Source organism: Macaca fascicularis, chromosome 16 (genome assembly GCF_037993035.2).
Source record: "Macaca fascicularis isolate 582-1 chromosome 16, T2T-MFA8v1.1".
NCBI lineage: Eukaryota > Metazoa > Chordata > Mammalia > Primates > Cercopithecidae > Macaca > Macaca fascicularis.
The window spans coordinates 68,495,738-68,511,566 of record NC_088390.1 but is presented as its reverse complement, the minus strand read 5'-3'; the positions used below and the strand labels follow the sequence as shown (position 1 = coordinate 68,511,566).

General features: G+C 36.9%; 1 protein-coding gene and 1 non-coding gene across 2 annotated transcripts in view; one reads left to right on the top strand and one right to left on the bottom strand.

Annotated features, from left to right (window-relative positions):
• Positions 1–15,829, bottom strand: part of EFCAB13 (EF-hand calcium binding domain 13) — a 240,572-nt gene that overhangs the window by 30,830 nt on the left and 193,913 nt on the right. The window contains exons 37-40 of the mRNA XM_074020056.1: positions 13,057–13,200; positions 12,056–12,127; positions 10,249–10,392; positions 9,797–9,868 (exon numbers count right to left, since the gene is read on the bottom strand). Of these exons, the coding sequence (XP_073876157.1) occupies positions 9,797–9,868; positions 10,249–10,392; positions 12,056–12,127; positions 13,057–13,200 (432 nt within the window). The remainder of the gene's footprint in view (positions 1–9,796; positions 9,869–10,248; positions 10,393–12,055; positions 12,128–13,056; positions 13,201–15,829) is intronic.
• LOC123569596 (U7 small nuclear RNA) lies at positions 12,975–13,036 on the top strand. Its single transcript, XR_006693413.1, has one exon. It is a non-coding gene; the product is annotated as a U7 small nuclear RNA (small nuclear RNA).

Genomic DNA, 15,829 nt, shown 5'->3' with positions numbered 1-15,829 from the left:
CACTTTTACACTGTTGGTGGGACTGTAAACTAGTTCAACCATTGTGGAAAACAGTGTGGTGATTCCTCAAGGATCTAGAACTAGAAATATCATTTGACCCAGCAATCCCATTACTGGGTATATACCCAAAGGATTATAAATCATGCTGCTATAAAGACACATGCACACGTATGTTTATTGTGGTACTATTCACAATAGCAAAGACTTGGAATCAACCCAAATGTCCATCAGTGACAGACTGAATTAAGAAAATGTGGCACATATACACCATGGAATACTATGCAGCCATAAAAAAGGATGAGTTCTTGTCCTTTATAGGGAATGGATGCAGCTAGAAACCATCATTCTCAGCAAACTATCGCAAGAACAGAAGACCAAACACCGATGTTCTCACTCATAGGTGGTAACTGAACAATGAGATCACTTGGACACAGGGAGGAGAACATCACACACCGGGGCCTATTCTGGGGAGCGGGGAAAGGGGAGGGATAGCATTAGGAGACAAACCTAATGTCAATGACGAGTTAATGGGTGCAGCACACCAACATGGCACATGTATACATAGGTAACAAACCTGCACATTGTGCACATGTACCCTAGAACTTAAAGTATAATAATAAATAAAAAGTGGGCAAAAGGATATTCAAGGTATAGCAAAATGATGTACTAGAAGGCTCCACCAATCACCCCCCTGCAAGGACACCAATTTAACTGTCTACACAGGAAAAAAACACCTTCATAAGAACTGAAAATCAGGTGAGTCCTCACAGCACCTAATTTTAACTCTGCATTGCTGAAAGAGGCACTGAAGAGAGTAAAAACAGTCTTGAATCCCCGATGCCACCCCTACTCAACCCCCAGCAACAGCGAAAGGGATAGAACATAGCAATTGTGAATCACTAAACTCAGCACTGTTCTGTTACAGCAGAAAGGATAACCAGACCAAACTCAGCTGATGCCCACCCAAGGAGCGAGCATTTAAAGTAGTCCTGGTCAGAGAGGAATCGCTGATCTCAGTGGTCAAAATGAGTTCTTGCATGCCTTGTCACTGCGGGCTAAAGTGTTCAGCGCTAAGTAACACTTACTCTAAGTAAGCCTGAAAGGCAGTCTAGGCCATACGGACTGCAACTCATAGGTGAGTCCCAGTGCTGTACTGGGTCCAGAGACAGTGGACTGGTGGGGGGTGGCGCGGGGCACATGACCTACTGAGACACCAGCTGGAGTAGCTAAGGGACTGCTTGCATCACCTCTCCTCAAACCCCAGGCCACACAGTTTGTGGCTCCAAAACAGGTTCCATCCTTCCACTTGAAGAGAGGATAGGGAAGAGAAGCAGGACTTTGTTTTGCATCTTGGATAGGAGGTGAGCCACAGTGGGATAGGGCACCAGTCAAAATTTTAAGTCCTCTGTTACAGGCTCTAGCTCTCACAACTTTTCTTGACACACCATCAATGAGAAGGGAAGCTGCAGCCTTGAAGGGAAAGACCAGTGCTGGCAGCATTCATTACCTTCTAAGTGAAGAGCCCTTGGACCCCAAATAACCAGCAGCAAAACCCAGGTACTACATCAAGGGACTTGGATGAGTCTCTGAGAACTGCTGGATTCAGGTGAGACTCAGCACATCACCAGTTGTGGTGGCTATCAGGTGAAACTCCTTCTGCTTGAGAAAAGCAGAAGGAAAAGTAAAGGAAATTTTGGCTTGCATCTTAGGTACCAGGACGGCCACAGAGGAACAGAGCACCAAGCAGGCTCTTGGGGTCCCAATTCCAGGATTTGACTCTTAGATGGCATCTCTAGACCTGCCCTGGGCCAGAAGAAAACTCACCGCTCTGAAGAATGAGTCCCAGGCCAGGCAGTATTCAACACAAAGTGACTGAAGAGCCCTTGGCAGTAGTCTGGCAGTACTTCTCACAGCCTGTGGTGGCAGTGGCTATAGGGTAAGGCTCTTCAGCCTTTGAAAAGGCAAAGGAAGAGGCAGAAGGACTTCTTTTGGTTTGAGTGCCAGCTCAGCCACAGTACAAAAGAACACCACATAGTCCCTGACTTGCAGATGGCACCTCTGGACCTACCTGGGGCCTGAGGAAACTCATCAGCCTGAAGGAAAAGATATAGGCCTTTGCCACCTGCTGATTGCAAAGCCCCACATCCTTGAGGGAACATATGCAGTAGCCAGGAAGTAGGCTACAGAAGGCCTTGGGTGAGACTCAGTGCTACACTGGCTTTAGGTCTGACACAGCACAGTCATATGCTAGCGGCCACAGGGGTGCTGGTATCACTCCACCCCCAGCTTTAGGTGGCTCAGAACAAAGGTAGAGACTCTGTTTGTTTGGCAGAAAGTAAGAGAACAGAATAAGAGTTTACCTGGTAAACCAAAGAATTGTCCTGAATCTTATTTAAGACCATCAGGGCTCTACCAGTCTGCAAGAATCACACCATTACTAGGCTTGCAATGCTCCCTAAAGCAGATACAGCTTAGATCACAACAATCAAGTCCTTTTAAATACCTAGAAGGCTTTCCCAAGAAGGACAGGTACAAACAAGCCCAGACAGTGAAGACTACAGTAAATACCTAATTCTTCAATGCCCAGACACTAAACAACATCTACTAGCATTAACAACATTCAAAATAACATGACCTTGCCAAATGAATATGCCATCAAGGACCAATCATGGAGAAACAGAGATATGTGACCTTTCAGACACAGAATTCAAAATAGCTGTGTTGAGGAAACTGAAAGAAATTTAATATAATGCAGAGAAGGAATTCAGAATTCTACTAGATAAATTTAACAAAGACACTGAAATAATTAAAAACAATTGGGCAGAAATTCTGGAGCTGAAAAATCCAATTGGCATACAGAAGAATACATCAGAGTCTTTTTAATAGCTGAATTGATCAAACAGAATAAAGATTTAGTGAGCTTGAAGATGGTCTATTTGAAAGCATACAGTCAGAGGAGACAAAAGAAAAAAGAATAAAAAACAATGAAATGTGCCTACAGGATCTAGATAATAGCTTCAAAACGACAAATCTACAAGTAATTGGCCTTAAAGAGGCAATAGAGAAAAAGATAGTGGTAGAAAGTTTATTCAAAGGGATAATAACAGAGACCTTTCCAAACATAAAGAAAGATATCAATATCCAAGTACCAGAATGTTCTAGAACACCAAGCAGATTTAACCCTTGTGGCTATTACTTCACTACTTCAAGTCACTTAATCAAACTTCCAAAGGTCAAGGATAAAGCAAGAATCCTTAAAGCCACAAGAAAGAAAGAAACAAATAACATACAATGGAACTCCAATATGTTTGGCAGTAGACTTTTCAGTAGAAACCTTACAGGCCAGGAGAGAGTGGCATGACATATTTACAGTGCTGAAGGAAAAAAAGTTATACCCTAGAATAGTATATCCAGTGAAAATATTCTTCAAACACAAATTAAAAATAAAGACTTTCCTAGACAAACAAAGCTGAGAGATTTTGTCAATACCAGACCTGTCCTACATGAAATGCTAAAGGGAGTGCTTCAATCAGAAAGAAAAGGGCATTAATGAGCAATAAGTAATCACATGAAGGTACAAAATCTCACTGGTAATAGTAAATACACAGAAAAACACAGAATATTATAACACTGCAACTGTGTTGTGTAAACTACTCTTATCTTAAGGAAAAAGACAAAACAACGAGTCAATCAAAAATAAGAACAGCAGTAACTTTTCAAGAGATAAACAGTACAATAAGATATAGATAGAAAAAAACAACACATTAAAAAGGGGGATGAAGTGAAGGAATACTTTTTAAAATTAGTTTTCTTTTTCCTTATTTGTTTATGTAGGCAAACAGTGTTGTTCTCAGTTTAAAACACTGTGCTATAAGATAGTATTTGCAAGCCTCATGGTAACCTCAAACCAAAAAACATACAATGCATATACAAAAAATTAAAAGCAAGAAACTAAATCATATCACCAGAGAAAATCACCTTCACTAAAAGAAGACAAGAAGAAAAGAAAGAAGATAAAAAATACAAAACAACCAGAAAACAAGTAACAAAATGGCAGGAGTAAGTCCTTACTTATCAATAACAACACTGAATGTAAATAGACTAAACTCTTCAATCAAGACACAGAGTGGCTAAATTGATGAAGAAACAAGACCTACTGATCTGCTGCCTACAAGAAATACATTTCACCAATAAAGACACACATAGACAAAATAAAGCAGTGGTAAAAAGATATTCCATATCAATGGAAACCCAAAAAAAGCAGGACTTGCCAGACTTACATCTGAATAAGCAGATATCAAGACAAAAGCTATAAGAACAGGCAAAGTAGGTCATTATATAATTATAAATGGGTCAAGTCAGTAAGAAGATATAACAATTTTAAATGTATATGCACCCAGCACTGGAGCACCCAGATGTATAAAGCACACAGGTATATAAACAGATAAATGGACTCCAATACAATAGTAGTTGCAGACTTCAATACCCTACTTTCAGCACTGGAGAAGTCTTTCAGACAGAGAATTAACAAAGAAACATTAGCCTTAATCTGCACTATAGACCAAAAGAATCTAATAGAAATTTACAGAACATTTCACCCAATGGCTGCAGAATACACATTCTTTTCCTCAGCATATGTATCATTCTCAAGGTTAGATCATATGTTAGGTCACAAAACAAATCTTAAAACATTAAAAAAAAAAAAATTGAAGGCTGAGTACAGTGGCTCACATCTGTAATCCCAGCACTTTGGGAGGCCAAGGCAGGTGGATCACTTGAGGTCAGGAGCTCAAGACCAGCCTGACCAACATGGCAAAACCCCATCTCTACTAAAAATACAAAAGATTAGCTGGGCATAGTGGCAGGTGCCTGTAATCCCAGCTACTTGGGAGGCTGAGGCAGGAGAATCACTTGAACCCGGGAGGTGGAGGTTGCAATGAGCTGAGCTCGCACCATTGCACTCCACCCTGGGAAACAGAGTGAAACTCCAGCTCAAAAAAAAAAGAAAAAAATTGAAATAATATCCAACAGCTTCTCTGATAGCAATTGAATACAACTAGAAATTAATAACAAGAGAAATTCTGGAAACAACACAAATACATGGAAATTAAACAGTATGCTCCTACATGACTAATGGGTCAATGAAGGCATTAAGAAGAAAATTTAAAAATTTCTTGAAACAAATGATAAAGGAAACACAACATACCACAACCTATGGGATACAGCAAAAGCAGCCCTAAGATGGAATTGAATAGCCATAAGTACCTACATGAGAAAAGACAAAAAAACTTCAAATAAACAATCTAACAAAGCATCTTAAAGGACTGGAGAAGCCAGAGAAAAACCCAAAAAATAGTAGAAAAGAAATAATAAAGATCAGAGCAGAAACAAATGAAATTAAAATAAAGAAAAAATACAAAAGATCAATGAAACAAAAAGCTGGTATTTTGAAAAGTTAAACAAAACTGACAACCTTTATCCAGACTAAGAAAAAAATGGAAGATACAAACAAAATCAGAAAAGAAAGAGGAGACATTACAATTTATGCTGCAGAAATTCAAAGGATCATTAGAGGCTACTATGACCAACTATATGTCAATAAATTGGAAAGCCTAGAAGAAATGAACAATTTCTAAGCACATAATATCTACCAAAATTGAACCAGGAAGAACTCCAAAATCTGAAGAGATCATTAACAGGTAACAAGACTGAAGACCTAACAAAAAGTCTCCCAGCAAAGAAAAGCCCAGAACCTGATGGCTTCACTGCTTAATTCTACCAAACATTTACAGAAGAAATAATGCCAATCCTACTCAAACTATTCTGAAAAATAAGGATGAGGGAATACTTCCAAACTCATTCTACAAGGCCAGAATTACCCTGACACCAAAACCAGACAAAACCACATGAAAAAAAAAAAAAAGAAAAGAAAAGAAAACTACAAGCCAGTATCTCTGATGATTGTTGATGCAAAAATCCTCGACAAAATATTAGCAAACCAAATTCAACAATACGTAAGAAAGATCATTCATCATGACCAAGTGGGATTGATTCCTGGGATGCAAGAATGGTCCAACATATGCAATTCAATTAATGTGATTCATCATATCAACAGAATGAAGGATAAAAACCATCTGATCATTTCAACTGATGCTGAAAAAGCATTTGATAAAATTCAACATTCCTTCTTGATAAAAACCCTAAAAAAGCTTGGTATAAAAGGAACATATTTCAACATAATACAAGCCATATACAAGAGACCCATAGTTAGTATCATACTGAATGGAGAAAAACTGAAAGCTTTTCCTTTAAGATCTAGTACATGACAAAGATGCCTATTGTCATCACTATATTCAGCATAGTACCAGAAGTCTTAGCTACAGCAATCAGATGAGAGAAAGAAATAAACGACATCCAAACTGGGAAGAAGTCAAATTATCCTTGTTTTCAGATATGATCTTATATTTGGGAAAACCTAAAGACTCCACCAAAAGACTATTAGAATTGATAAATTCAGTAAAGTCACAGGATACAAAACTAACATACAAAATTCAGCAGCATTTCTATATATCAACAGCGAACAATGTGAAAAAGAAATAAAACATGTAATTCCACTTACAATACCCATGCATAAAATTTAATACTTAGGAATTAACCAAAGATGTGATACACCTCTATAATAAAAACTATAAAACATTGATGAAAAAAATTAAAGAGGACACCAAAGACTGGAAAGATATTTCATGTTCATGAATTAGAAGAATCAATATTGTTAAAATGTCTATGCTACCCAAAGGAATCTACAGATTCAATGCAATCCCTATCAAAATGCCGACGACATTCATCACAGAAATAGAAAAAAAAATCTAAAATTTATATGGAACCGCAAACACCCAGAATAGCCAAAGAGCTAATCTAAGCAAAAAGAGCAAACCTGGAAGAAACACATTACCTGATTTCGAATTATACTACAGAGCTATAGTAACCAAAACAGAATGGTATTGGCATGAAAACGAACACATAGACCAATGGAGCAGAACACAGAACTTAGAAACAAATCTTCACAGCTACAGTGAACTCATTTTTGACAAAGGTGCCAAGAACATACACTGAGGTAAAGACAGTCTCCTCAATAAATGGTGCTGGGAAAATTAGATATCTACACACAGAAGAATAAAACTAGGCCCCTATCTCTTGCTATATACAAAAATCAAATCAAAATGGATTAAAGACTTAAATTTCAGACTTCAAACTATCAAGCTACTACAAGAAAACAGTGGGAAAAAATCTCCAGAACATTAATCTGGGCAAAATGTTCTTGAGCAAATCCCACAAGCACAGGAAATCAAAGTAAAAATAGACAAACGGGATCACATCAAGTTTAAAAGCTTCTGCATAGAAATGAAACAATCAACAAAGTGAAAAGACAATCCACAGAACAGGAGAAAATATTTGCAAACTATCCCTCTGACAAGAGATTAATAACCAGAATATATAAGGAGTTTCCTAACAACTCTATAGGAAAAAAAACAACAACAAATAATCCAATCAAAAAATGGACAAAAGATTCGAATAGACATTTCTCAAGAGAAGACATACAAATGCAAACAGGCATATGAAAAAGTGCTCTACATCATTGATCATCACAGAAACGCAAATCAAAACTACAATGAGTTATCATCTTACCCCAGCTAAAATGGCTTATATCTAAAAGACAAGAAATAACAAAGGCTGGCAAAAAGAGAACCCTTGTACACTGTTGGTGGGAATGTAAATTAGTACAACCACTATGGAGAACAGTTGGGAGAGTCCTTAAAAAACTAAAAATTGAGCTACCATACAATCTAGCAATCCCACTAATGGGTATATATCCAAAAGAAAGGAAATCAGTATATTGAAGAGATATCTGCACTCCCATGTTTGTTGCAGCACTGCTCACAATATCTGACATTTGGAAGTAACCTAAGTGTCCATCAACAGATGAATAGATAAAGAAAATGTGGTAGTTATACACATGGAGTATTATTCAGCTGTTAAAAAGAATGAGATCCTGTCATTTGCAATAACATGGATGGAGTCGGAGGTCATTATGTTAAGTGAAATAAGCCAGGCACATAAAGACAAACATCACATATTCTTGCTTATTTGTGTTATCTAAAATTATAACAATTGAACTCATGGGCATAGAAAGTAGAAAGATGGTTACCAGGGTAGTGGCAGTGTTGGGGGTAGGGATGGCTAATGGCTACCAAAAAATGAATAAGAGCTACTACTTGATAGTAAAACAGGGTGACTGAAGTCAATAATAACTTAATTGCATATATTTTTAAATAACTAAAAAAGTGGAATCGGATTGTTTGTAACACAAAGATAAATGCTTGAGGATACCCCATTTTCCATGATGTGATTATTTCACATTGCCTGCCTATATCAAAACATCTCATATATCTCATAAATATATATACCTACTATGTACCCACAAAAAATATTTAAAAATTAAAAATAAATAAAAAGTGGGAAAATGACATGAACAGATACTTTTCAAAACAAGACATTTATGCAGTCAACAAGCATATGAAAAAATGCTCAATATCACTAATCATTAGAGAAATGCACATCAAAGCCACAGTGAGATACTATCTCACACCAATCAGAATGACTATTATTAAGAAGTCAAAAATAGCAGATGCTGGCAAGGTTGTGTAGAAAAGGGAACACTTATACACTGCCAATGGGAATGTAAACTAGCTTAACCACTGTGGGAAGCAGTTTGGGGATTTCTCAAAGAACCTAAAGCAGAATTACCATTTGACCCAGCAATCTCATTATTGGGTAGATACCCAAAGAAATATAATTGTTCTACCATAAAGACATATGCATGTGTGTGTTCATCACAGTGCTATTCACAATAGCAAAGACATGGAATCAGCCTAAATGTCCCTCAGTGGTAGACTGGGAACATATATTCTTACTTACAAGTGGAAGCTAAACATTGAGTACATATGGATGCAAAGAAAGAAATGACAGTTACCAGGGCCTACTTGAGGGTGGAGGATTGGAGGAGGTTGAGGATTGAAAACTATCTATCAGGCACTACGCTTATTACATGGGAGATGAAATAATTTGTACACCAAACCCCAACCCCTATGACACATAATTTACCTACATAGCAAAACTGCATATGTACCCCTGAACCTAAAATAAAAGTTAAAAAAAAGATGGTGAATACCAAAATAAATAAATTAATAAAAATTTAAAAAAAGATTCTTGGTTCTTACACTAGGCAGAAGAGAAAACTATTTTTCCCTAAAGATTATAGTCTTTTCTTTTCCTTGTATTCTTCTTCTTCTTCTTTTTTTTTTTTTGAGACAGGGTCTCACTGTCACCCAGGCGAGAGTGCAGTGGCATGGATTTCAGCTCACTGCAACCTCCACCTCCCAGTTTCAAGTGATTCTTGTGCCTCAGCCTCCAGAGTAACTGGGACTACATGCACACACCACCATGCCTGGCTAATTTTTGTATTTTTTTTTCAGTACAGACAAATTTCTACCATATTGGCCAGGCTGGTCTCAAATGCCTCAGCCTCCCAAAGTGCTGGGATTACAGGCGTGAGCCACCGCGCCCAGCCTAGATTATAGTCTTTTCCAGTTGTGCTACCCATTAGACATGTAAAGGCATTAGAAAATTATGCTAGTGTTAAATAAGTTTAAAACCATCTCAAAAGCCTATCTGGGGTTTTTCCCAGAGATCTATAGCACATGTCATTATATATCTCCATTCAACTGAAAATTCTTACTTTCAGGAAGAGATGAAAATCCTGAATTGACCAAATTGCTCATAAACTCTTGTAAATTCACTGTCCCATCCTCTGAAAGAAAAATGCAAGCCAAAGGACATGGAAAAAGTAAATAATCAAATATAAGAAACAGACAAGTATAATTGCTATATTGAGAAATAATGTATAGATATGGCTTTGAAACTGAGATATATATTCAGTCAAAAACACAGGTGCATACATATCATTCAGACACACACACATATACTTATCCTCTATAGATTTCCCACTTTATGCTGTTACTGAGGATTACTAGAACACAGATGACAATTACTAGAACCCAGATGAACAGTAGGTATTTTAAGCCTTGGATAATCTATGAAGCAGAAAAGCCTCTTAAGAATTCTTGAAACATTCAAACTGATTCATGTTAACTAAGATAAAGGATACCTAGAAATACATTAAATACTCACCCCTGGGAGCCACATTCTTCAGTGCTCTTTGAATCACATCTTGGGGTAATGGAACTCCTACAGTTTTCAACATGAAGTCTAGGTCATCAGGGTTTGCCACATTTTTCTTAACGGAGGCCAGAACTTTCAAGGAGTCTTCTGTTTCTATTTGGAAAAAAAAAACACAGTACAAAAATTTTTTTAAACACTCAAATATTATTAGTAGATTCTGAATGATAGTAATAACTACTGCTACTACTGCCCATTGAGTACTGTCTGAGCTTGCTAGACACAAGCAAGCTCATCTCAGAGATTACATGTATCTCATCTCATTTAATCCCACAAAAGCTCTGTGGAGTCAGTACCAATATTTCCCTTATTTAAGAGATAAGAAAACCTAGCCTTAGAGAGGCTATTCTGTCCAAGAACCCATAGATACTAGATGTGAAATCAAGTCTGAAATCCAGGATAACTGATGTTATAGGCAGAATGTTTAACCATGATGTTAACCAAGTCATTGCAGATATTTAAATCTGAGATTTAAGAATGATTACATAGAACTCAGAACATCTGCTTAGTCTCTTCTCTATCATATTTGAGGCTGAGAATTCGATTAAAGATATGACAACTAACCATAAATTAATTGTTTTGCCTAAAATTGGATAAATGGTCATCTTTTAATATGACTGTCATCAATGAATTTTTTTCATTTAGCAGATCACTTGCATGCATCAACACATATACACAAAAATGTCCCCCCAAAATGGAAAGCTTGGTACTAATATATAACTACCAAAAAAGGTAATATTTAATTTGGAAAGTACCATGGATAAATTATTCTACCAAGCAAAAAAAAAATGTTAAGTATTGTATTATGATGAACATCATTATATCAAAAACATTTACCCTGTATGAGTTTAAACTTATGAACGACCTATCTAGGAGAGTCTTATAGGTGTCAATTACAAAACCAAGGATTAAAGAAAAACTATTTCATCTATTGAAATACTTACCACTTTGCCATCCTAAATAATTTCATTTTGTAGCTCCCTAAATTAGGTCTTTTGAATTCAGTTTGGTTTCAATTTAGAAAACATTTAGAAAGAGTTTAGAAAACATTAAGCGTTTAAACTCTTCTAAAAAATACTGGCTTCTCCAAGAAGACTCAGGGAATCCAAAATAGTTGTGAATTTACTAATTAAATTAGCCTAAACATTGAGGAGACCCAGAAGTTCCACAGACTTTTTTTACGTTGAGGATGCTGGTTAATTAAATATATTAAAAACAGATTACATACAATCCCTTATGGATTGGTAGTGGAGTAGTGGAAAAATACCATAAAGGAAGTGTATATGTTTCAAAATGTTCCTATATGTTTCTAAATGTTTCAACAGTGAATTGTCTCATGACAAAATCTCATTTTAATAAAGATATAATAGGATAGAGAAAAAGAAGTAACACTGATCTTATTCCCACAGAATTTTGGTAAAATAGCAGATATTTCCAACTGATAGCAGTCATCTTGGATCACAAACTTGGACACTAGGATGAATCATCTAGATAAATTTTGTCTATTTACTCTTTTTGAGTGATGAACAAATATACTACAATTCTAGAAAATATCAGTTGAGAAAACACCAGGACTAGAATCCCCTATTGATTCTTGATCCAATGTACATTTATTTATGTGTGTGTGCATATTTACATATTTAGGCATACACACACACACACACGTCTTTCTTTACAGCATTAGAAAACTGCATAAATGAATATAATTAACACCAAACAATTGCATTCAAACTTTTTATTGTTAAAAATTCTCACTCACTTGAAGCTTTAGTAAAATACGGCGTTTGCATCAACTGACTCAGGCAATCTTTTAAGTTCACTTTCCCCTCTTCTGAAAATGGAACATAAAGGGATGAATAACATTTGGTCAAAAGATACCAAGCAATGGTATCAGAAGATATCCATGCCTACTTAATCTTTAAGACTAAAATGTTTTCTAACTCTGATTCTGCTATACATACCTCAGAATAACTATGAAAAGGAATATGATTATGATGACTCTTGTGGTCATTTTTGTTGTAGTGTCAATGAGCATTTTGTGGATTTTACACACACCTTAACCAATTGGGACAACTGTTTTGGTATGTTTCCTCTCCCATTTTATGTTATCTTAATTTTTCAGTATCACAAGTCCTATAAGTGCCTATATTTTCAAGGAAGACAATTTATCTGCCAGAAAATAAGTCTTATAAACCAAACTCAACCATAATATCTAAAGAAGACTACGCTTATGAGCAAAGATATATTAGTAAAGGAAGTGTGCAATCTTTGGCTTTCTATCAGGCATATGCTTGGGACTTAAGATGAAAAAGAGCAACCCAAGGCTCTGCATGTAAACTAAACATTCCATTGGCAGGATTCTAAAAACTCCAGCATAGCCCATTGAGAATTCTAGGGAAACCCAACTGGTTGTGTGCATCGCACACTAAGGATTAGGTCTTTGTTTCATGGGCTTGAGACAGCTTCACAGCTTCTGACAAACAAATAGGATAGAGAGAGGAAGATTATATTTTCCTAGGATACTCAATATTAAGATAATCCAGAACAAATTCTCATTCAGCCCTAAAAGGGAAAATCTAGAGTTGCCGAACTCATTGCATTTGATTCCTCATCACTTAAGCTCTTTGGATTCTGAGTGAAAGTAAACACAAGCTTTTTGTGTTTAATAAATGACTCAGAAGTGTTACAGCTCTTTTAGAATTTGTCTAGCAGGCTTTCTGGTTTTTGCCAAAAAATTTTCTTTAAATAAAGAATACATACTATCAACACAAACGGATCCAAGCACCTCCTGTAATTCTTCCTCTGGAAAATAAATCCCCAGGCCTTTCAGTACAGAATTTACATCATCAGCATCAAGTTTTTCATTGGTGACTTTGTCTAAGGCCTTTGCAAGTTTGTTAACCTCTATCAAGATAAAATAGAAAATATTTTCAGTTTAGCTACAGTCATATTGTAAATAATAAACTACAGTTCAAAACATTAGTATAGGTACCTGACATCGTTAATTTAAAGATGATATAGCACAGTGCAATTCACCTTAAATACTCAGGGGAGGGATCATTCCAAACTTCATCATCCAAAAAAATCCTTGATAACATTCTTGGTATGTGCCCTTACAGCATTTTTATATTTTAGTGGTATTTAATTAAAACTGTTTAATGGCAAACTTTGTTTCAGTTAGCAAGGTATCCTGACCATTTTCCCTTTCAACACACTATTCTACCAGCACCATTTTAAATGACTATATAATATTCCACTGCATTAATATATCCTATCTTTCTAAATCAAAGTTTAATTGTTATCATAAGTGGAATCCTGATGATAAATTTTCTTAAACATGCATCTGTTCACTAATGGTTTTTTCCTAACATAAATTTCCAAAGTTAAATGGGGTGCACGGTTTCAAGGCCTTTGAGATACAATGCCAAATAATGAAAGAAAATAGTCATTTTACCACATCCTTTCTAACTTCAACTTATTCTTTCTTTCTTCCTTTCTTATTTTTCTGAAAGAGCTTCTAGATGATAATGCCAATCCTCCCCTCCAATTCCTCCCCCTCAAAAAACAAAGTCCTTTAGGAATTGAATTACACATATAAATTAATTTTGAGAAGTGACTTTAGTAAAATATGTGAAATCCATCAATAAAATATTTCTCCATTTATTCAAATCATCTTTTTCAGCTATCAGCTCTATGACAATGACTTTCAAATGTTTCTATCACTGAACTCATCCAAATTTTAGTTCACATGTCTAACTGTTCCCTACCTAACTCTTCCTTCAAAGCCTTCCTCCATTTTTCCCTAAAACTCTCACCTTCACCTGAACTCCTAAAATAATAAACGTGTAACCACTCATTTGATCTTTTGGTATATTAGTTACACTTTTATATAAATGGCTTATTTTTCCAGCTAGACTTTAATATCCTTGTGGTCTACCTCTATACCATGCATATTTGTATTAAATATATGTATACTAATTATATTAACTTGTGATTATGGTATAAGATCAATTTTTCAACTAAACTAATAAGCTATAACATAGTTAAAAAAATAATAATCCCTGAACTTGGAGTCTAATTTTTTTTAGACAGAGTCTTGCTCTGTTGCCCAGGCAGGAGTACAGTGGCATGATCTCTGCTCACTGCAATCTCTGCCTCCCAGATTCAAACGATTCTTCTGCCTCAGCCTCCCAAGTAGCTAGGACTACAGGCGCATGCCACCACACCTGGATAATATTTTGTACCTTTAGTAGAGACGGGGTTTCACTGTGTTAGCCAGGGTGGTCTCGATCTCCTGACCTTGTGATCCACCCGCCTCAGTCTCCCTAAGCTTCACTTTTCTCATTCTTGATTATAAGAAACCTACTTAACACAGTAGTCAAATGAATAAACTGTGTAAAACAAATTATATGAAAGTGTTTGGTAAAACACCAAACACTATACAAATGTATTACTATTTGCCAACAAACTAATATGATATTATTTGAAACCAAACAAAATATAATGTAATACTATAGACATTTTTGCCCTGAAATGCTTCTTAGACTAAAATAAGAGTTGGAGAAGAGTTTTGGTAACTTTATAAATCATTAGGCTATTAACTTATGGTTAAGTGAATTAGAGATTTTCAAAAGTATACTCAAAAGTTAGGGAGATATTTCACAGAGGGCAGCCATCACATGATGCCATGAAATGTTTCTTGGTGCCACAGTCAAGAAGACAACACCAAGTTGGATGAATCACTGATTCCAGTAAGTTAACATATATATCTCCATATGAAAAATTCATGGGGCAGCTTTGCCAAAATGGCTGAATAGCTCTGCTCTGTGGCTCTGCTCTGTGGCTCCCACTAAGAAGACGAAAAAGAAGAGTGAATTCTGCATCTTCAATTGAGGGACCAAAGTTCTGTCATTGGTACTGACTAGGTGGTCGGCGCAATCCATGGGGAGTGAGGAAAAGTAGGTGGAGGGAAGGCCCACCTGGGAGCTTCACAGGGCAAAAGGAGTTCCCTTCCCTAGCCAAGGAAGTGAGGGATTGTGCTATCCCTCCCTGAAAACCATGCTTTTCCCACAGATCCTTGCAACTGCAAATCAGGAGGTCCCCTCGTGAGCCCACGCCACAAGAGACTTCAGTCCCAAGCACAGAGCTGTGCAGACTCACAGTGGCTGCTCAGGCAGCAGGCACTGAGACACAAGTGTTTTTGCATACTCCAGCTCTGGGAACTCTGGTGAGGTAGGAGATCTGTCCACTCCCATGGGAAGGGGGCTGAAGCTGGAGAGTCAAATGGCCTCACTTAGTGGGCTCCACTCCCATGGAACCCCACAAGCTAAACCCCACTGGCTTGGAATCCCCCCCAGCCAGTACAGCAGGCTGGAGACCACCTAAGAACATCAAGTTCTGGGGTTGGGGAGGAGAGGCCACCATCACTGCAGCACCAGTTGGCCATTTTTCCCTGCCACTGGTGCCAGCGAGACTGGGCAGTTTGGATGGGAGCAATTCCCCACCGTGCAGCACAGTGGCTGGATCAATTCGT